Here is a 22970-nt window from a genome sequence, read left to right on the forward strand (position 1 = left end):
TATAACGAGATTCATAGAAACCACCACTATTTTGCCAATAGAATAGAATAGAATAGATGTTTAACGACACCCCAACACGAAAAATACATCGGCTATTTTGCCAAATGCCCATTTGACTCTGCATTGTGCAGATATACAGCCTTGATCACGTGTTAAGGTTTAGTCAATTAGATTTAGAACCATAGGTATCCAAACACAATCAAATCCTCGTTTATGCACCCACACAGGTTCACTGTGTTGAGTAGCTCAAGGGAAACTTTTATTTGAAAAAAAAGAAAGAAAGAAATGTTTTATTTAACGACACACTCAACACATTTTATTTACGGTTATATGGCGTCAGACATATGGTTCAGGACCACACAGATTTTGAGAGGAAACGCGCTGTCGCCACTACATGAGCTACTCTTCCGATAAACAGCAAGGGATCTTTTATTTGCGCTTCCCACAGGCAGGATAGCACAAACCATGGCCTTTGTTGAACCAGTTATGGATCACTGGTCGGTGCAAGTGGTTTACACCTACCCATTGAGCCTTGCGGAGCACTCACTCAGGGTTTGGAGTCGGTATCTGGATTAAAAAACCCATGCCTCGACTGGGATCCGAACCCAGTACCTACCAGCCTGTAGACCGATGGCATAACCACTACACCACCGAGGCCGGTATCTTTTATTTGCTACTTTCAACAAACTTGATGACACATGGGCAGTATCGAAGTCGGCATTCGCCCACGGTGCGGGGCTCGAATCGTCTCAGTGGACCCACTCTCTGATTGGACATTTGAGCGAGATGTAGCCCAACAGTAAAGCGCTTGCTTGATGCTCAGTGGACCCATTGGGCCGTTAATCGCTCCAGCCAGTGTATCAGGACTGGTACATCAAAGGCCGTGGTATGTGCTATCCTATGGGATGGTGCATATAAAAGATCCCTTGCTGCTATCGAAAAGAGTAGCCCATGAAGTGGTTTTCCTACCTCAATATATCCGTGTGGTCCTTAACCATATAACCGTAAATAAAATGTGTTGTGTGCGTTGTTAAATGAAACATTTCCTTCCTGATTGGGCAGTTTCCCCCATCCCCACCAGTGCCTCTAGACTGTTGTATCAAATGCTGTGGTATGTGATGTTCTATCTGTAAAAGTGCATATAAAAGAGCCCTTGCTGCTAATGGATAAATGTAGCAGGCTTCCTCTGAAGACTACGAGTCAGAATTAATAAATGTTTCACATCCAATTATGGGTCCACTGAGGTGGTTCGATCTTGCAACGCAAGCACCTCAGGCAAAAACTCTAACAACCGAGCTGATCAAAGATCGAACTGAATTCAAATATATACAAATGATAAAACAGCAAGACAAACAGTGATAACAATAGTTTAGTAATCTTTAATCCGATTCTAAATGTTTCGTCCAACTTGTTAAATTAATAACCTGTATTTACATGTGTTAATTACTGCCTACATTCAAGACACAGAAGTGAAATCTTGGCTGTTTTATAAACGGAACTTTAATAAAAGTTGCCACTAATATCAATTTAACTATTCCAAAACAGGCTTTACACTATTAAATATAGGTATTTCACTCTTAGGCAAGTCCAGAAATTTTGAATATTTTCTCCGAAAAATCAGTAATTTATGCTAATTTCTTTTAGTCAAATGTAATTTTAATGTGGCTAACCTCCATTAAAAAAAATCAGCAGTTATATAATTTATTCACTAACATGGTTCCTTCTGCTTAATATAAACTTTTTTTTCTAAAACTTAAAAAGCTTCCCCCAACCCTGCTTTTTCTATAAAAATTTCTCACATCAAATGTAAATGCACGGAACATATTGCCCAGCATTGTTTTTCTCCAGTAATCACTGCAATTTTATAAACGTCTAGCCCTTGTAGGACTGAAGTCACTTTCACACAGTTCTACACACAGAAAGATGGCACACGTCTGGCTACTGTTTGTTCCATTCTCTCTTCTCTTGTTTTTCTTTCTGAATCTCCTCCAGGTACGGTGTTAGATACTTCACGTCCTGTAACAAAACACACACTTACAGTTAGTTACGAACAGAAGCACAGAAATCACACGTAGAATAATACAGGGCTTCTAGAATTAGGATTTTAAAATTTTACTAGCCATGATTAAAAATTCACTAGCCCTACTTTACTTTTAAGTTAATACAATTTCACTAAATAATAGTAAAAATTGGATATGTCACCTAAAGAGCCATGGGAGTGGGGATACCATAATCTAGAAGCTCTGTCTCGCATGGCAGTAGTAGTTATTTACTAGCCCAACATTGAATATCACTAGCCATGGGAGCGGGCCTACCATAATCTAGAAGCCCTGAATAACACTAGCCATGGGAGCGGGGATACCATAATCTAGAAGCTCTGTCTCGCATGGCAGTAGTAGTTATTTACTAGCCCAACATTGAATATCACTAGCCATGGGAGTGGGGATACCATAATCTAGAAGCTCTGTCTCGCATGGCAGTAGTAGTTATTTACTAGCCCAACATTGAATATCACTAGCCATGGGAGCGGGCCTACCATAATCTAGAAGCCCTGAATAATACTAGCCATGGGAGTGGGGATACCATAATCTAGAAGCTCTGTCTCGCATGGCAGTAGTAGTTATTACTAGCCCAACATTGAATATCACTAGCCATGGGAGTGGGGATACCATAATCTAGAAGCTCTGTCTCGCATGGCAGTAGTAGTTATTTACTAGCCCAACATTGAATATCACTAGCCATGGGAGCGGGGCTACCATAATCTAGAAGCCCTGTCTGGCATGTCAATAGTAGTTATTTACTAGCCCAACATTGAATATCACTAGCCATGGGAGCGGGGCTACCATAATCTAGAAGCCCTGTCTGGCATGTCAATAGTAGTTATTTACTAGCCCAACATTGAATATCACTAGCCATGGGAGCGGGGTTACCATAATCTAGAAGCCCTGTCTCGCATGGCAATAGTAGTTATTTACTAGCCCAACATTGAATATCACTAGCCATGGGAGCGGGGCTACCATAATCTAGAAGCCCTGTCTGGCATGTCAATAGTAGTTATTTACTAGCCCAACACTGAATATCACTAGCCATGGGAGCGGGGCTACCATAATCTAGAAGCCCTGAATAACACTAGCCATGGGAGCGGGGCTACCATAATCTAGAAGCCCTGAATATCACTAGCCATGGGAGCGGGCTACCATAATCTAGAAGCCCTGAATAACACAGGGCTTGAACTTAATGACTGCAATTGCAGTAGTTGTGATATGAATTACCGTCAGTCAAGGGGTTCACCAATGGCAGTTTTTTTTTGTCAAAAAAAATTTAGTCTCTGGCTAATAAAATATTCCTCAAATTAACCGCATTTTAATAAATTTCAAGAAAATGAAATGCCCGAAACCTTAGTGGTATAGGGGCATGTAAAAATTCTCTAAGTCAAAAAAATACTCTACATTTCTTAAAAATGGCTTTACCAAAATTTGTTCCAGTGTGATCCCTGTATGTACATGTATGTAAAACATAATATACTGTACCCTTTCGTAACTTGTCCATTCCGCTTTAGGTAGAATTTCCTTCTTGCCACTGAGGTGAAGAGCCCGGACAATTCGGAACATGCGGGCGTCGTACTCGTCCTTCGGTAACCGGCGCAGAGCTTCCTTAACGTCGGATGACTCATCAAGGATGTCATCTCGCATCAGACCTGAAAACACCAGCACACAAACATATACTGAGAGGCATACATTTATTTTCGTGCTTATATCCAATTACAGTTCAAGCACACTGTCCTGGACACACACACACCTCAGCTGTCTGGACTGTCTGTCCAGGACTGGGTTAGTGGTTAGTTGTTAGTGAATAAAAAAAGAGGGTGTAGTGATCTTACACCTACCCACTGAGTCATTAAAACTTGCTGTGGGTGGGAGCTGGTACCGGGCTGCGAACCCAATACCTACTAGCTGTATGTCCGATGGCGTAACCATGACACCACTGAGGCCGGCCACAAATAATTCAATGGTTACTTTATTGCATTTTGTTTTGTGTGATAAAAATGCTATATCATATATTAGACATGTATACAATGTACACATTAACCATGCAAACAAATGATGTATTTCCAACAACTTTAATTGAAAGGAAATTGTTCAATTCAGGTGGGGGATGGAATATAATATACAAAACCCCCCCCCCCCCCCCACCCCCCCCACAACTTGGGTCTTCATTGCAACAACACTGCATTCCAATGGAAATCTTTTTGTATGTGTGTTACCTGCAAATGTCCCAACACAAAAGTACCATTCGAGACTTTATTTAATATGCTACCACGACTACCAGCGATGCCACACGATAAGAGTGGCTTTGGGTGAGAATAGCCTACTGCATAGCAACCGATAAAATTGTAATGTTGTCTTGACACAAACTGAAAAAAGTCTGTGTTGTTACATTTTAAATTCTGACATAGATCAGGCTGTTCCGTCCCCCCCCACCCCCCCCCAACCTTCTTACAATGGAAGCCCACATGCCTACGAGTGTATCTGGGCTAGCTGATTGAAGTAAGATCTGTCATAGGCCTATGACTATCTGAGAGCGAGTGCTTACCTAGCTAACTGAAGTAAGATCTCATAGGCCTAGGACTATCTGACAGCGAGTGCCTACCTAGCTAACTGAAATAAGATCTGTCATAGGCCTAAGACTATCTGAGAGGGAGTGCTTACCTAGCTAACTGAAGTAAGATCTGTCATAGGCCTATGACTGTCCGAGAGTGAATGCTTACCTAGCTAACTGAAGTAAGATCTGTCATAGGCCTATGACTATCCGAGAGCGAGTGCTTACCTAGCTAACTGAAGTAAGATCTGTCATAGGCCTATGAGTCTGACTACCCGAGAGCGAGTGCTTACCTAGCTAACTGAAGTAAGATCTGTCATAGGCCTATGACTGTCCGAGAGCGAGTGCTTACCTAGCTAACTAAAGTAAGATCTGTCATAGGCCTATGACTGACTATCAGAGTGAGTGCTTACCTATCTGATTGAAGTAAGATCTGTTATATGCCCATTTGGCCAGAGCTTTCTGCCAGGCTGGAACTGAAGAAAAAATACAAAATTAAGGAAAGACTTCCAAACGTTCCAGAATGCATGCTAATAATATCACTAACCCTAACCTTAAACCTAAGCCTGAATGAACTGAATGCTGGAACGTTTGGAAGTCTTGCCCTGGAGAATACAGTACAAAGAAATGTTTCCAATAAAATTTGAACAAATCCTGTGCCTTGCATTGTTTACCCATATTTATTTGATGGTGAAGAACCGAATATTAGCTTGATACATGTACATGTAACATATTTTTTCTGTTTAACTTTAATGTCTCGAAAATTCTTGGTCACCGTCTTAAGTGTTTACAATGGGTGACAGCTCATCACAATTTTTAAATTCTTTGAGTTAATTGTGACACGAAAAAGATTCATTTGTGGTTATTTATTGGTAAATAAATGTAAAAAATTAGAAATATTGCGCTTGCAACTATAATAAATTTAATGCATCTTTATTCAAATGATCACGTTTACGTCAGTATGTACGATAATAGAGACATAATGATAATAGAATGTGCTGCCATACAAAGTGAAATAACGTCGGAATTTCTGCATTAAAATGAAGTCAATGTATTAGAATCATTTAAAAGTCATTAACACGACACTAATGAACGACAATGACGCCACAAAGTTGTAAAATCACTGATTACCTTCCTTCGCAACCCGTCGTGCTGCCATCGTGACCTTCGAAAGAAGACGTGACTTTCTTCTTCTCTCTGTTTGACCGTTATTTCTCACACACCGGCTTTGCGCACTAAAGATAAATGTGGCAACACAAAATGTGTGGGGTAAACCATTCAGCCGTCACAATTACAAATGCCGAGGCAACAGTATGTTGCTAAGGCTAAAAAACAACAACAAAAAACCGCAAAAACCCCCACAACTTTTCATCGTCGATTAAAAGCTAAAAATAATGCCTTTATTGAAGTTTATCTCTAATCAATATTACAATACTTTTTGTTTTTATGTCCACTGTGCTATGATAATCGACAGTTAAACATCATACATGTACCATAAGCTTTAATATAGATTGTTTGACCATATCATTGGCTTTGGTTTAAACTTTCAATAAAAGTTGCCTGCCAAAAATAAATAATTAAATAAAAATAATAATTTAAAAAATGCCGTGAATCGATTTTAATTCAGCTTTTACGTCAGCATTACTTGGGCTGCCATCCGACATTTTTGTTTGGTTCACAAACCCCGACCGTTTCTCATTGTTGTAATTGATAATTCAGGCCCGTAGGAACTGGGGGGATGGGTATATCTGTGCCTCCATATGATATGGACAAAAATTAGTATTGCTACTAATGAAAACTATACCAGGTGTCGTCTAAATGTTTAACCTCCAATAGTTAATCAACATACTCTAGTGGTGTCATTAAATAAAACAGACTAACTTGTTTCCATTTTTAGCCAGGGATCTTTTATACACGCCAACGTGGGTTTTTTTTTTTATATACCAGTCAAGGATCAGTTGAAGAAGAAAATTGCTTTGAGTGGGAGAGGGTGTGGCTTCAACCCCCAAACACCTGCTATAATAGTATTAACTATACATCAAAATAACTATGGTAGATGCCAAATAGCCAAAGTTTAAAATATGTTGATGGTTTTTAAAAATATATATTTCCTTTTCTTTTTATTGCTTTCACAGAAACAAAACACAATAGATTACATAGTGTTATCAATTACAGGCCCGTAAAAACGGGAGTAGGAGAGAGAGTTTGGGGAGGCACAAGCCATATGTTTGTATAGAGTAGGACCAAAAAAAAGTAGTTTTTTTTTTATATACACCATCTCACAGACAGGATAGCACAGACCACAGCCTTTGATGTACCAGTCGTGATGCTCTGGCTGGAACGAGAAGTATCCCAACGAGTCCACCAATCCAAGACCGACCGCACATCACGCTAGCACTTAATCACTGGGCTGCCACTAAAAACGGAGCTGGTTTCCTTCAAGACTATGTCAGAATTATCAAATGTGTATATGAATGAATGTAATATGTATGTGTGGATGAATGTACGAGTCTGAACAGGTGTGTGTACGTCGGTGTATATCGATATGTAAACATACCTTTTTCATCTTAATGTCTATGTATGTGTGTGTGTGTGTATTGAAGGAATATTTTAATAAATAATAATAATAAATAAATCTTTGCAGAACTAAAAAAAAAAAAGCAAAAAAGAATTAGCAAATGTTTTACAGAGTGCTCTAGTGGTGTCGTTAAACAAAAACAAACTTTAACTTTCTCTCCCACTAACAATTAAATTAACCGAGAACCGTCCTGGACAATGTGCTAATACACCAGAGCTAGTAGCTGTATAGATTGTTTGTCCACTGTACAAAAAACAACAACCACACCCACACCCACCAGAACAAACAAGTAAAAAACTTTTGTTTCATGATTTGTTTATTTTCTGTTGACCGTTTCATCCGTGGACAATGGAGTAAGAAATATCACAGAATAACAAAATGTTTTGATCAGGTTGCTATGGAAACTCTTCTTCTTCTTTCTTCTCTCTTTCCTGTGATGATATCCATCTGCTTACATGTACCTCCTACAAAAAAAAAAAAAACCCAGACAAAAAGATAAAATTGATATACAAAATAATTATTAATTTTCCTCCTAATGTATAATTTGTTTTAATAAGTAAGAATTACTTTGGAGTATAATCTACTGTAAGCTACTGTAACCATGGCAGTTAGAATCATTTAGAGAATATTCAACGAGCTACGAGGCAATACCATTTATCTTGCACGACTGAAATGATGGTGTCGTTCCCGGACCTTTGGTGATGGAAAGACAACATAAATTCACGAGTGCAAGATAAACGGTATTGCTGAGTAGCGATTAGGTATTCTATTTACATGTATTACCCATTTGCAATATTTATCATTTTATGGAAGATTTTCAAACGATACTGTTGTTGAAAATAAATTAGCAAGTTGAGAACAAGAGGCAGCATTGCATCATAGCTGTTACATACATATCACTGATGATGCAAGTTAGTTACTGACATGACTTCCATCATGAAAACTATTCTCACACACAATTAACCGCCTATAGTGAAACACTGTTTATGATTTCAAAATGTATCTAGGGGAAGAAATATTTTGTTTCTTTCCCTAGGGAAAGATCACTTTTCTTTCCCAACTTCTCTCTGCCCATATGGGTAATAAAGTGGATATACAGACCATGATGCTGTAAGAAATGAAAGGTATGTTTAATCATCACAAAGGCTCTATAAAACAGAAACAGACACCAATATTTTAAGCCAAAAAATATAAGTAATATTTAATTATAATTTAAATGTTAAAAAGGGCTCTGTCAGGCTTTTGAAAAAAGATCATTCTGGTAACATGAATGTAGTTAGAAGAACGTGTCATACTACTGGCCATAATTCTTCACTGCCGTCCATGACATGCAGAACACAACACAAACTGGCCTTCATTAAGCCATCACACTTAGGACTGGTAGCCACTGGGTTCGCATCTTGGTACCGATTCCCACCCAGAGTGAGTTTAACGACACAGTGAATATGTTTAAGACCACTACACCGACTTCTCTCTCACTAACTAACCCACTGTCATGGCCAGACAGCCCAGATAGCTGAGGTGTGTGTGCCCAAGACAGCATGCTTGAACCTAATTGGATATAAGCATGGGAATAAGCATAAACAATTACATGTACAAACTCACCTGAACTGAGAAGTCGAGAATGCACTTTGGCGATGCTAGCCTCTCTGGAGTTATGTCCCTTGGCTTAATCACATAGCAGATAAGCAGCTCCTAAAATCAAAACATACACTTTGAGATAGTTATTTAGCATTTTGAGTAAGAATTGAACAGTCATGATACTAAGTAATTTCCCACATGGTCAAACAAAACCTGGGATGCAGGAACATTTTTTTTTTACCCCCCCCCCCCCCCCCCCCCCCCGTTTTTAAAAAAACCCACCCTAACATTTAGACCAAAACAACATATTAATATACTTTTTTTCTTCTAATATATAAATAAAATATACACTAAAAATGTAATATATATATGTAGTTATTTTGTTTGTTAATTATTCATTAAATAATATGAAGTTAACTGTTATTAATGTTCAATCCCACAGTACTGACATTCAGTCCCACATTACATTTCTGTACTGTATACAAGTATGTCTTCTCTAATAGTGAATTCAATATGGTCTTAAATACCATGTGTTCCCATAGTTATTTCCATCAGTATATGTTTTTACAAACAAAGTGCATTATTATATTGATACTCATTTTCTTATTTGTTCGGCAAATGTTGGGGATATAAATAGTGAGCATAGTTAATTTGTTTATAGTATCTTTTATGTTATGGTGGTTGTTTTTAATTCAACAAATTTGGATGTAGTGTTTTATTGGGAGAAAACATAAATTAATGCCAATATTTGCATTATCAGAAAGAAAGAAAGACATGTTTTATTTATGGTTATATGGCGTTAGACATATGGTTAAGGACCACACAGATATTGAGAGAGGAAACCTGTCGCCACTTCATGGGCTACTCTTTCCGATTAGCAGCAAGGGATCTTTTATATGCACCATCCCACAACAGACAGGATAGTACATACCACAGCCTTTGATATACCAGTCGTGGTGCACTGGCTGGAACAAGAAATAGCCCAATGGGCCCACTGCATTATCAGGTGCGAGACGTTGCTGTGGTAGAATCCGCCTGGTGTGTGGTCAATCTTGGATTGATCCCTGTTGGTCATTGGGCTATTTCTCGTTCCAGCCAGTGCACCACAACTCATATATCAAAAGCCATGGTATGTGCTATCCTTTATGTGGGATGGTGCATATAAAGATATCCTTTGCTACTGATGGAAACATGCAGCAGGTTTCCTCTCTAAGACTATATGTCAAAATTAACAAATGTTTGACATCCAATAGCTGATAATTAATAAATCAATGTGCTCTAGTGGTGGCGTTGAACAAAAGAAACCTTTTTTCGCATTATCATTTAGACAGATGAACAAATGGGTGAACTGAAGTTATCCCACCCGGGCAGGTCAGGTTGAGTTGACATGGAAGGACCCAGTACCTTCGCGACATGCTCCGTTATTCTGTTGAGGCCAGACAGCGAGGTCCACGACAGGCAGCGTGTGTTGTGGTATGTGCTGTCCTGTAGAGTTTGCTCGTCCACCAGACGTACCACCACGGAATAGCTGCCGTGGTAGAACGGGGGGCCCTCGCGGTACAGAACTGAAACAACGAGGAATACGATTTCACATTAACAATCATTCAATTTGTCAGTCAGTTATATAATTTCCAATTCATAAGAACAAATTTGTTGTCAATCATATACACCATTACCTACCTAAATTATCATATTACAGAAATAAAATAATGGGACAAAATATTTTATGCTAATGATCCTTCAGTTTGTAAGTTACACAACTTCCATTTCACAAGAACAATATCAGGATTTCTGCCAGAGGGTAAAACTGGTATGGCGCCACACCCACAAAACCTCAAATTTGGGCAAAAATTATACAGATATTCAGGCAAAATGTGCTAACCGGAGACCTTTTTACCATGTATTTCCATCATTCTAACCTCAAAATTAGTTTCATTTAATTCTGGCAAAAACCAGCCTGCCACCCCCCCCCCCCCCCCCTTACATGCCTATGTAGCCATTATAACATCACTATAGCCTTTATGACATCACTATACATGTAGTTATTGTGACATCACTATAAATATGACATCATTACAGCTATTAAGACATCACTATAGTTACAAAACAAGCTAAATTTAATCCAGATGACGTACTAAAATCACAGCCGAACTTGAGACCAGACTTGGGGACCCACCCCTTGCTGCGGAAGTGATGGTAGGCGATGTAGTTGGGAAGGAATGTCTTCTGCACATCACAGAAATGATTCCAGAGATAAGACAGACCCAGAGATTCCTGGAAAAACAACAATAAAATTAAAAAAAAAAAATATTTAAAAAATAAATTAAATAGATTCCATCTATATTGCATAATTACAGATTCCTGCCAAAATAAAATACATAATTTCCCCTTCATCCCAAAGAACAAGGTAATTTGATGCGCTGTTTATCAGCATTAAAGGTAGGGTCAACTCAAACAAGAGCCTTATGTGTTGGAAAGATGCATACCCGGACCACCAACACATACTGGCACTTTAGCAAATGAAAAACGCATAATTTTAGAGTTAATAAAAAAAACATGATTATTCCTGCTAACTGGGGGCAGCCATTTTGTTTTGTTTTTGTGACGTCCGGTGGGATAGCTTGGGGCGAAGTGACGTCAGCTCCTGACCATCACCTGTATGTACAGTGTAAACAAAAGCAGTAATTTTCGACAAGGCGCTTCTCTTTGATCAACCTGACTTGTAAAACAGCATAAATGACGTAATAATATAATAAACTATTTAACTAAATATATTTCAAGTTGCATTAACGGAACAAAATGGGGTTATAGTATTTTTCTCTGTTAAATAATCCAAAGGAAAAATGTACACCATTAGGCATATTGATATGCTACGTTGGAGCAAAAACGACAACCCACAATACCCAAGTGATAATTTTCTTTTCTTTGGGACTACGTAATTGGTCAGTTATGTGGTTTTAAATGGAAAAGTCTACATAATCAATAGTTTTACAGAACTATTTACAGTAATAAACCATATCCATTACAATTTTAGGGGCGACAGGTAATATTACACAATACCAGTATGTATTTTTGTGTCTAGACAGCGTCAATTAATTGACTCTTCTGGTTACCAATCAAATACACACCTGCCAATCAGGAATCACAGGTAGAAGCAACTAACAGCATAGACCAATTAACTAAGAAAACACTCCGTGTATCATTTCAGTACGTAGGTTAATACATTGTTATTGTTTCGACTTGTTGTGTAGCCACTTTGACAATGGTATATTATTTTGTATTGAAAAGTAATATATATAGTGCTGGATATACTTATTGCTGGCTTACTGGGATGTGTATTATTACAGAACATTGCAATGTATGACTATTTATCATCCCGCAAAAACCAGGTAGATTGTGTTTCTCTAGTTCTAAGGCTCATTCCTGACGTTACGCGTTAAGTATTACGTAAACACCAGCTCGCCAGAGGGCGTACTCACTGAGATGGTACAAAATGGCTGCGCCCGTTATATATAATAGCCGTCACATTTAACCATTTTATTAATTAACTATACGATTATACGTGTTGATATTAAGCAATAATGTGCATTATATATCGTTGAATATGCATACCAGGCCAAATGTCTTAACTGTCCTCTCCTTTAAAGAGGCTGTATTTGAGTTGAATGAAGGCGAAAATAGTATTTTTAATTTTTGTTTTGAAATATAAAGTTTACACCTTGAACTACAAGCCAATAAAAATTTACAAATAATTTCACAATGTCTGCTCATGTTTTGATGGCAAAAGACTAGCTGTCGTTTTGATGAATGTGCTACGTACTTAATACCTTTTTCATGAAGGATTCTTAAAGAAGCCACTGTTTACACTAAGTGGCAGTACGTTACAACTGTTATTTCTTGTGTAAAATAAAGTAAATAATGCACACTGACCAATCATTGACTATTGGATGTCAATCATTTGGTATTTCTTACACATTGCAAAAACCCATCTGGTGACTCGGAGGAAACCCACAACAGTTTTCATCAACAACAAGGGATTATTTATATACACTTTTTAATAGACGGACGGGACAGCACATACCTTTGTTATACTTGATGCATGCCAATGGTTGGAACAGGAAAAAAAATCAATGTCTCCAACGAGGAGTTTTGATCCTATGACCCATACACATCTATCAAATATTAACTACATGTAAATGTAACAAAAACATACCTGATTGTCATTCTTCACAACCAAACACCCTAGACCGTAAGTCAGGAAAAAAGCCTGGAAAAGGAAGGAAGGAAATGTTTCATTTAATGACGCACTCAACACACTTTATTTACTGTTATATGTGGTCGGACATATGGTTAAGGACCACACAGATATTGAGAGAGGAAACTCGCTGTCGCCACTTCATGGGCTACTCTTTTCGATTAGCAGCAAGGGATCTTTTATATGCACCATCCCACAGACAGGATAACACATACCATGGCCTTTGATATACAAGTCGTGGTGCACTGACTAGAGCGAAAAAAAGCTTGGAAAACACAAAACAAAACATACTATTACAGAAAAGCAGCAAGGGATCTTTTTTTTTTTATTTATGTTCTCCACAGACAAGACAGCATCTACCATGGCCTTTGATGTACCTGTCACGGGGCAATAGTTGCGACTCATGACAGCTCAGGCGACAACTCTACCAATGAGTTATATCCCAGCCCTCAAACCAAAGAATGGGGATGGGATGGGAAACTCTATTAACGTGCCCATATCCACAGAGGTTCAGGCACGCCCACCTCAGACTTAGCCTCTGACTACGCCAGTGACCAATTCCGGGGCAGGAGGCAAACCAAAGAATGATTGCACTTTCTGAAGACTTATCTTATATAAGATCTGTGTTATCAAAAATTGGGTGTATCACAGGTACTATCTTCCATAAGACAAGTGCTGTCAAAAGTTTGTTTTCAGAAGAGCACACTGTTTTATTAATCATACACTATTGGAAAGTAAAGTTTGTTTTATTTAATGACGCCACTAGAGCACATTGATTTTTTTATCTTATCATCGGCTATTGGACGTCAAACATATGGTCATTCTGACACAGTTTTTTTTTTAGAGGAAACCCGCTGTCGCCACATAGGCTACTCTTTTATGACAGGCAGCAAGGGATCTTTTATTTGCGCTTCCAACAGGCAAGATAATACAAACCATGGCCTTTGTTGAACCAGTTATGGATCACTGGTCGATGCAAGTGGTTTACACCTACCCACTGAGCCTTGCGGAGTACTCACTCAGGGTTTGGAGTCGGTATTTGGATTAAAAATCCCATGCCTCGACTGGGATCTGAACCCAGTACCTACCAGCCTGTAGACCTATGGCCTAACCACGTCGCCACCGAGGCCGGTTATACACTATTGGAAGTCAAACATTTGTTATTTTTCATATATAGCCTTGATGGAAATCTGCCACATTTTCCCCTGTCAGCATCAAGGGATCTGTTATATACACGTTTCCAGACAGGATAACACAACATGGCCGTTTTATACCAGTCATGGTGCACTGGTTGGGACGAGCAAAACACAATCAGGGAATGGATCTACCAAGGGGATTTTATCCTACAACACAAGCACCGTAAACGTGCGCTCTACCAACTGAGCTACACCCTGAAGGCAATGAACACAGATACTATCTTCCAAAAGAAACAAGAAACCAATGGTTACCTCTTCCAAGCTCAGCTGGAGGTGTTCAACTACTGGATACAAATCTCTCTTCAGGACTGGCCTCCATTTTGTTTTTCTTGACCTACCATGTCGTTCTTGCTCTCCATTTTCGTTATCGCTGTCATTAATAACAAGCACATCGCCATTGGTCTCATCAAAGCACGAAGAGTCAAAAGACAAGGCTTCTGATTGGTCATTTCCCGTAACAGTACCTTCTAAAGAACTACTACTAACTGCATCAACAGGCTGCAGATTTTGTGACTCAAGCTGTATTTCATCACAGATATTTTGCTTTAATTCTCGGCCATTTTGCAATAGTTGTGAATCTTCAGCATCAGTCGGAGCAGAACATTTATCATTTGTTTCACTCTGTTCAACTTCTGATGCATCTTTTCCATCATCAGTTTTATTTTTCTGTGTAGGTGAACTGCTGTCTTTGAACTTAATTCTATCTGCTTCATTCACATTATCTTTTAATGTCACATAAGTCGTTAAAAAATGCTCAGATTTTTCTGGCATTTGACTTTTATTCTGATTAGATGTAATGACATTTTGTTGACATTTTGAGGTTTCTTGTAAGACATCACAGACTGCTGTATTTTCAAAATCGGCAATATTTGCATCGGATATCACAGATGTTGCTGTAAACTTTTCAAACGAGTCATGTTTTAACTGAATTTCAGTTCTGTTTGTTTGAGTGCCATCAGGCTTTTCAGACCAGAAATCTCGATCACCCGTTGATAAATCCCATGACTTTTCGGCCTCCGTTCTTCGTCTTTACACACATCCATCCTCCAATCATCTTCCACCTCCTCCTCTTCCCATGATGCATCATTCTGGCTTTGCTCTTTTAACTCCACTTTCTCATCTCGGTCAAGAACTGTTACTCTGTCAACGGTTGAGCTATCAACATGCTCTACACAGTCTGAGTGTTGAGATGCATGAGAATTTTCAATATTAAATTCTGTATTTTCTGAATATTTATTTTGCTTTTGTTCAGTAAATTCCTCCATTTCTTCATCTGTGAATCCATCATCTGAACTACTGGACAAATCTTCACATGCTGCAAGTCGACTCCACTTTATGTGTCTTTTGTGTCTGTAAATACATGTAAATAAACAAATTAGTAAAATAGTTAATCTGAAATTTACTTAAAATCTACTCTGCCTTCTTAAAATCTAAATTCTTTATAGGGGACAATATTTCAATATCCTAAGTAACCAATGTTTTGGTTACGTGCATTATAATACATAATTGGTGAATTGCCAAATTACTTGTACTGTTTCTGTATTTTGAACAAACTGACTACTGATGTCCGTTTTAAATTCAAGAATGTAATGGTTGATCATGTCACCAATTAGCATAATTTAACACACACACAAACATAATCAGGGCTAGCTCTGGCACTCGTTAAATTCGCCAATTGCGAATTTTAAACACAACTCCCAAATTTTATTTTAATTTGGCGAAAGAACTGCATGTAATGACCGATATTTAGTTAAAAATAATATTGGGTTTCTGCCATTTTTTTTAGTTCGATAGATAATTTGGCAAAATTTTCTACACACCCAGAGCTATCCCTGATAACTATTTGTGTGCCCTGATTTATTAATGAAAAACACAAAGATAAGCTAAAAGCCATTCAATCGTGGTCGGAACTTGTTTTGTTTTAAATAAAATTTACTGCAACTACGAACTCAATTATGACAAGACCGACTTGCCAAAACTGACAATTTAACCAAGAAGTTTCAAGTAAAGTTAACCTTTTGAAAAAATTAATTACTCTTTATCATTACTGTATAATTTTCTTAACCCTAACCCTAAATGTAACCCATTTTCTTTCTAGGGGAGGCCCCCATATCCCTTGTTAACTAGGGTTGCATTTAATTCCATAGCGCCATACCCAAAAATTTCTTTCTGGCAGAAACACTGAAAGGTAAATCAAAAGCTGTAATGACAAACAATATTTAATACTGCTTAGTAACAAACGTCAGTGCCTTTAACTTAACTTGTACAGACCTCAACCATAGCGGTAGCCCGGTGTGTTTTAGCTACCAGTTTATCACTAGGGTTACCAAATGTCTAAACCGGGTAACTAGACTTTTTTGGCACATTTGATTTAACACTAGCAATGGGATCAGTGATTTAAATTTTTTTTTTTACTACCCACGATTAAAAATTCACTAGCCCTACTTTACTTTAAGTTAATACAATATTATTAAATAACAGTAATAATCAGATATGTCACCCAAAGAGGGAGACAGAGCTTAAAAACACTAACATTTGGGGCTTGGGTTGGGAGCAAAATATTCATATTTACAAAATAGATGTAACTGCAACATTTGACCCAAAACGATTTCACTAGCCGTCAGGCATGGTAATAGTAGTTATTTACTATCCCAACATTGAATATCACTAGCCATGGGAGTGGGGCTACCATAATCTGTAAATTGCTATAAATGTAGTTTTCATAAGCGTATATTTCACAGTATACTGCTTATGAGTTAAAACAAAAACACCCTAAAACAAAACGCTTAATTAAAATAAATGATTTTAAAAAAATAAAAAATTATGGGCTATTGGCTACCAATGAAAAAAGTTAAGGTCACGGCCTGTTGTATTTTTCCACAATTGACAGTACCCTCCAGGTACTAGTCCATGAAAATTAGAAACCCACGAACAAAACTGATTTCAAAGTACATGAACCTAAACACAGATATAACACACATGAAAAGGAATTTGCCTGTGTGTAAAAATAACAATTTGTTGGACACCAAATGTTTAACTAGACACCAGTTAAAACTGGGGCTATTTGGTGTCTAACTTACTGTTATTTTGAGCCCTGGTCAAAAACGTAAACCTGCCAGTACGAGGTGGGTGGTGAAGGTTTCCAGTTCCGTCTCAAGCTCTGACAGAATCTCGTCCAAAGATCCGGAACTTGTCATCAGCATCCTCCAGGTGCTGTATTTAGGAGATCCAGTTCTGTCATCAGTTTCATTATCAGTTCCTGTTGCAGTTCCAGTTGCAGTTCTGTCATCAGTTCCATTATCAGTTCCTGTTGCAGTTCTGTCATCAGTTTCATTATCAGTTCCAGTTCTGTCATCAGTTCCATTATTAGTTCTATCATCAGTTCCTGTTGCAGTCCCGTCATCAGTTTCAGTTCCATTTCTGTCATCAGTTCCATCATCAGTTGCAGTTCCGTCATCAGTTCCATTATCAGTTCTATCATAAGTTGCAGTTCTGTCAGTAGTTCCTGTTGCAGTTCTGCCATCAGTTCCAGTTGCAGTCCCATCATCAGTTTCAGTTCTGTCATCAGTTTCAGTCCCATCATCAGTTTCAGTTCTGTCATCAGTTTCAGTTTCAGTTCTGTCATCAGTTTCAGTTTCAGTCCCGTCATCAGTTCCATCATCAGTCGCAGGTCCTTCATCAGCTTCCTTCTGAATCAGCAGCCACATCTTCCACGTCAGAACAGAATCCGAATACTCCATCACTGCTGGGCGGAGGTGAGAACGAATGGCCTTAACTCCACAGTTCTTACACTTTCTGTCTATACACATCTTGTGATGGCTGCCACTGTCCTGCTTCTTGGCACAAAGAGTCATGGACAACAGTCCATGTGTGTCCGGGAGATGGAGATCCTGAAGACCCTTGCTACTGAGGAAACTGTTCACAGCCTTCTGTTTCAATTGGATGTTGGCGCAGAATTCACAGAATCCAGAAGTTAACTGTGTGTGTTCTGTGGACGTCAGTGTTTTGGGATGCTGCTTAGTATTACTGTCCTCAATAAAGGTTTTATCAGCAACCTTCTGTGCTTTTCCCATGAAATGCTTTGGCCGTTGCTGATGAGATTTAGCACTTGCTGAAGTCTGGGAATTGTCACCTTGAGATATGTCTCCATGATTGTAGAAACCAACCACTTCAGTCTCTCTTTCTTTAAACAGTGTGTCAAAAGAACTCTTGTGGTTAACATTCTGGGAGTGGCATTTTGCGAGGTGGTTGAAATCGAACCCATTCTTCTTCCGAAACTGACTGATGATGCCTAGTCCCTTACTGTTCTTCACATCAGCCTGTTTCTTTGGATCAAAATACTTCTGTAGCTTCTTTAGTTCTTGGTACATTCCCCCTACTTCACCGGATGAAAAGTCAAGATTTTTTTCTGTTGATTGCTGCAAAACATGTTCCTCTGTTGATGGCAACACTGTTTTAACAGGCCAATGAATAGAATCAGTATACTCATGTGGATTGCTTTGTATGTTTGATACAGGGTTCTGTACTGTGAAAAAAGGTAAATAAGTTTCATTTTGTAAGCACCAGGCAGGGTTTTCTAATTTGATGACAGGTATCTGTACTTGCCATTCACTTTGTAAGCTTGAAGCAAGGTTTTCCAATTTGATGACAGGTATTTGTTCCTCTACATTGATTCCTGTTATACAGTCTCCACCTCTTTGTTTTAGATCGACCATTTCCATACTAGTATGTTCCTTTATCCACTGCTGCCTAAGCTTACGTCTTACCCTGTATCTCTGCTGGCGTAATCGATCTTTCTCCCTCTTCTTTTCTAACTTTGATCTTATCTCAGGTTTTACACTATTTGGTGTCCTTTCATATTCCCTCTGTTTTTCTCTCCAATTCTTCACTCGTATTCGCACTTTTTCCCTGTGTCTGGCTTTCTGTTCAGGAGTCGAATTTTCCTTCATGGTGTTTATTCTTTGAGCTGTCTTTTTCAGACAGAGCTGATAACGAACTGAATCTTCTTGGAGCCTCTGCTGGAACATTGGTTCCTCTATGACACTACATGAAGGTCTGGCCTGATCAAACGATGGAGAAGAAAATGCATAGCTGTCAGAAACTAGCTCTTCTTTAAGCCTCTTCTGGTATGTCCTTTTTGGCTTTTCTGTAAATAAATGTCTGTCCTGATTGAATGATGATGAAGCAACCGCACAGCTGTCAGGAACTGGCTCTTCTTTAAGCCTTTTCTGGTATGTGCTTTTTGGCTTTGCAGTAGATGAAAGTTCACCAGGAGATTGTTCCTCCACCTTCATTCCAGTAATACATTTTCCTCGATCTTTCTGGATCCGATTGACTAATTCTATCTGTTCTTTTTCCCACTGTTGCCTGAGCTTCAGCTGTGCTCCGTGTCTCTGCTGACATAATCTGTTCTGCTCTCTCTTCTCTTCCAATTCCAATCTTGTCTCAGGTTTTGGACTCGTCAACTTTCTTCCCAGTTCTCTCTGTCTTTCTCTCCAATTCTGCACCCACACTCGAACTTTTTCCCTGTGTATGGCTTTCTTCTCAGGACTCCATTTCTCCCTCATGGCTTTCACTCTTTTAGCTTCTTTTTTCAGGTGGAGCTGGTAACGGACTGAATTTTCTTTCAGCTTCTTCCTGTATCTTCGCTCCCGTATGATGCTAGGTGAAAGTCCTTTTTGTCCACATGATGAAGCAACTGCACAGCTATCAGGAACTGGCTTTTCTTTAAGTCTTTTCTGGTATTTCCATTTTGGCTTTGCAGTAAACGAAACTCTGTCATAACAGACAACAGGAGGTTGTTCCTCCAACTGGACACCAGTTATGCAGTGCCCTTCATCTTTCTGCAGCTGATTAACTAATTCCATCTGTTGTTTTTCCCACTTTTTCTTGAGCTTCATCTGTGCTCTGTGTCTCTGCTGACGTAATCTATCCTTCTCTCTTTTCTCTTCCGACACCGATGTCCCAAGTTCCTTCTGTTTTGCTCTCCACTTCCGTAGCCGTATTCGTTTTTTCTCACATTCTCTAGCTCTCTTTTCAGGAGTCCACTTTTCCTTTGAGGCTTTAACTCTTTGAACCTTCTTTTTCTTGTAGGTCTGGACAGAATCTTCTTTGAGTCGCTGTCGGTATCTCCTTTTTTGTATGCCACTAGACGATTGTCCTGCAAGATAGTCAGATGAAATAGTTTCACTGCTTGGAGAAGCTGGCTTCTTTCTTAGTGTCTGTATTTTTCTCTCTCCAGTTGGCATTTCTTCTGGTTGGGAGGGTTTCATCTTTCCAGTTACCATTTCTGGTGCAGATGATTTTCTCTTTCTAGCGAGTCGATCTGATTTTCTCACAGAAGTCATAATGAATCTGTCAAAATAAACAAAAAAGTTCAGTTAATAACAACTGTAATACACACAATACATGTATAGCCTAATAGTTTCAAACATGAGTCCTTTTTTAGATGGTTTTTCTGATCCTCATCTCAAGAAAGTCAATCATTGGAGCAACTTTTAGTCATTTTAAAGGATTCATTATCTCGAGACAAAAAAAAAAGTTTGTTTTGTTTAACGACACCACTAGAGCACATTAATTAATTAATCATTGGCTATTGGATGTCAAACATTTGTTAATTCTGATTCGTAGTCACCAGAGGAAACCAGATACATTTTCCTAATGCAGTGAGGGATCTTTTATATGCACCACCCCACAGGCAGGATAGCACATACCACGGCCTTTGTTATACCAGTTGTGGTGTACTGGCTGGAACGAGAAATAGCCCAATGGGCCCACCGACAGGGATCGATCCCAAACTGACTGCGCATCAAACGTGTGCTTTACCACTGGGCTACATCCCGCCTTTCTTGGGTCGAGTGTCAGAAAAAACCATGTACAAAAGGACAAGTGAAAAAAATATTTTTAGTCCAATCATACTTATAGTCTGTTTGCGTGACAAGGGAACTGATGGATTGTCATATAACTATATAATGAATAATGTTAAAACTTATATTAAAACATATTACTGAGTTTTAAACCCAAACCAATATTTACTAAAAATATCTACATAAATAAATATTTCTTAACAAATTGCTATCAAATTATATAGATTAATCTCATTTTTAATACAGGGGTGAAGACAAAATGCTAGAACAACTTTAGCTGGAAGTAATCGATAATGCAGTACACGGAGACTAAAGGTAGGACTGTGCATGTTTTATGTTGGCTGTTCCATCAGCTGTCTTCATAAGTTCCAGCCAGTGCACCACGACTGGTATATCAAAGGACATGGTATGTGCTATCCTGTCTGTGGGATGGTGTATATAAAAGATCCCTTGCTACTAAGGCCAAAAAAAAAAGGTGCGTTTCCGATTGCATCCCCCAAAAAATTAGGGTGGGTAGGTAGGGTTTTTCCCCCCCCCCTTCCCTTTCTTTGTACTTATATAACATTATCTATAAATAATATATATGGATTTGTGGCATTTAATCGAAATAACCTGTACCAAGGCTATGTTCGTACATTCGGTTACTTCCGTGACTGACCAAGCTGTTCAATGGTAGCTAATCAGGGGAAGGAACTCTATTACAAAAGCTTTTCCATAATTTCTCGATGTTTTTCGGAAGGGAATTACATGTGCAAAATGTATCGTATAATAGTACGTAAACAATGTGCAAGGAAGGAAATACTCTTGTTTGGTGATGTTGTCCTCTTTTATTTTTACTTCTTTTTTTTTTCCAGTTTAAGAGAAAAAAATATTAGGGTCGGGGGGGTGTAAAACTAGGGATGGTCGGTCGACCGGAAACACACCTATTTTTTTTTTTGACCCAATGGAAAAATGTAGTGGGTTTCCTCTCTAAGACTACATGTCACAATTAACAAATGTTTGACATCCAACAGCTGATGATTAATAAATCAATGTGCTTTAGTGGTGTCATTAAACAAAACAAACTTTGTTGTCTTCATACCTGCATTGTAACATTGATTTAGCCTATGTAATTTTTTATAAATTATTTATAGGCCTACTGATTTCTTTTCTTTCAAATGTTGGGCTGAAAAAGTGATATAGGTTTAAAACCTTTTTTTTTTTTTTTTTTTAGAAACAAAATCAAATTTTTCATGTTCCGGCTGTACATAACGAAATCTGCATTCACCATTCGAAGACCAAAACAGATACCGAATAATAATGCATACAGATTAAATTGATTTCGTTATGAACATGAACATAAACAATGCGATTTTTTCTTACATTTATTTTTTTAACGTATATAAATGCATCGATTTGAGGTTTATCTTTGTGCCAAATATGAACAATGTACACCTCGCATTCACGCGGCATTGGAGGAAGTTTGGACCATCTCGTAGTTTACACGTGACGTCCATAACGAACATCCTGCCATCATCCGTCGATTCGTACTTCGCCGATCACACGGACATTAGCAAGCATCGTTAGTAAAATGTATATAATAAACAGCTTTCAAAGAACGATTGTACACTTGTAATTTACTAACCTTGATCCACGATGATTATGATGCTGATTGAATAAAGTTTAAACAGAAAATCCTGGCATTACGCGTGCTGTCATCTTCTTCTCTGTTAATTTTCTTCGCGTCTTGGAGCACTAGAACAAACGTTTAGCGTTCAAAGCACATTTACGATATATATTTTGACTGAGTACAGTGGCGTAGCGTAGGTTGCCAGCGTCCGGGGCAAGGCAAGTATTGCGTCCCCATACCAGTGGACCGTTAGCACTCCCCGAGTACCTTCCACCAGTCCAGAAAT

The 22970-nt window shown here is 38.5% G+C and overlaps 3 protein-coding genes across 3 annotated transcripts; all 3 read right to left on the bottom strand.

Moving 5' to 3' along the window:
- Positions 1 to 1359: 1359 nt before the first annotated feature.
- LOC121377008 (cytochrome b-c1 complex subunit 7-like) lies at positions 1360 to 5827 on the bottom strand. The gene is made up of 4 exons (XM_041504844.1): positions 5731 to 5827; positions 5013 to 5075; positions 3531 to 3697; positions 1360 to 2016 (listed from the first exon to the last, which is right to left on the bottom strand). Exons 1-4 carry the CDS (start codon positions 5756 to 5758, stop codon positions 1939 to 1941), a joined length of 336 nt encoding a protein of 111 aa, XP_041360778.1. The 5' UTR covers positions 5759 to 5827; the 3' UTR covers positions 1360 to 1938.
- Positions 5828 to 7572: 1745 nt separating this feature from the next.
- LOC121378080 (tRNA-splicing endonuclease subunit Sen2-like) lies at positions 7573 to 14980 on the bottom strand. The gene is made up of 5 exons (XM_041506180.1): positions 14462 to 14980; positions 10894 to 11032; positions 10163 to 10323; positions 8783 to 8872; positions 7573 to 7641 (listed from the first exon to the last, which is right to left on the bottom strand). The coding sequence occupies exons 1-5, from the start codon at positions 14978 to 14980 to the stop codon at positions 7573 to 7575; spliced, it is 978 nt and encodes a 325-aa protein (XP_041362114.1).
- A 12-nt stretch (positions 14981 to 14992) lies between these two features.
- LOC121377649 lies at positions 14993 to 22970 on the bottom strand. Its single transcript, XM_041505721.1, has 3 exons — positions 22700 to 22970; positions 17290 to 20563; positions 14993 to 15559 (listed from the first exon to the last, which is right to left on the bottom strand). Exon 2 carries the CDS (start codon positions 20554 to 20556, stop codon positions 17308 to 17310), a length of 3249 nt encoding a protein of 1082 aa, XP_041361655.1. The 5' UTR covers positions 20557 to 20563; positions 22700 to 22970; the 3' UTR covers positions 14993 to 15559; positions 17290 to 17307.

Source organism: Gigantopelta aegis, chromosome 7, assembly GCF_016097555.1.
Source record: "Gigantopelta aegis isolate Gae_Host chromosome 7, Gae_host_genome, whole genome shotgun sequence".
In the NCBI taxonomy this organism is placed as follows: Eukaryota; Metazoa; Mollusca; class Gastropoda; order Neomphalida; family Peltospiridae; genus Gigantopelta; species Gigantopelta aegis.

Bases quoted from the DNA above. Each gene is read 5' to 3' on its own strand.
- LOC121377008 (XM_041504844.1), bottom strand. From the start codon at position 5,758: ATGGCAGCACGACGGGTTGCGAAGGAAG. The intron at 3,698-5,012 runs GTAAGCACTCAC...TGGTGTTTTCAG, and splicing joins ATCTTACTTCAATCAGATAG to GTCTGATGCGAGATGACATC. The intron at 2,017-3,530 runs GTACAGTATATT...GTTTTGTTACAG, and splicing joins AATGGACAAGTTACGAAAGG to GACGTGAAGTATCTAACACC.
- LOC121378080 (XM_041506180.1), bottom strand. From the start codon at position 14,980: ATGCCAGAAAAATCTGAGCATTTTTTAACGACTTATGTGACATTAAAA. The intron at 8,873-10,162 runs GTACTGGGTCCT...TTTTGATTTTAG, and splicing joins TAACGGAGCATGTCGCGAAG to GAGCTGCTTATCTGCTATGT. The intron at 7,642-8,782 runs GTGAGTTTGTAC...TTTTTTTTGTAG, and splicing joins TTCTCGACTTCTCAGTTCAG to GAGGTACATGTAAGCAGATG.
- LOC121377649 (XM_041505721.1), bottom strand. From the start codon at position 20,556: ATGACTTCTGTGAGAAAATCAGATCGACTCGCTAGAAAGAGAAAATCA.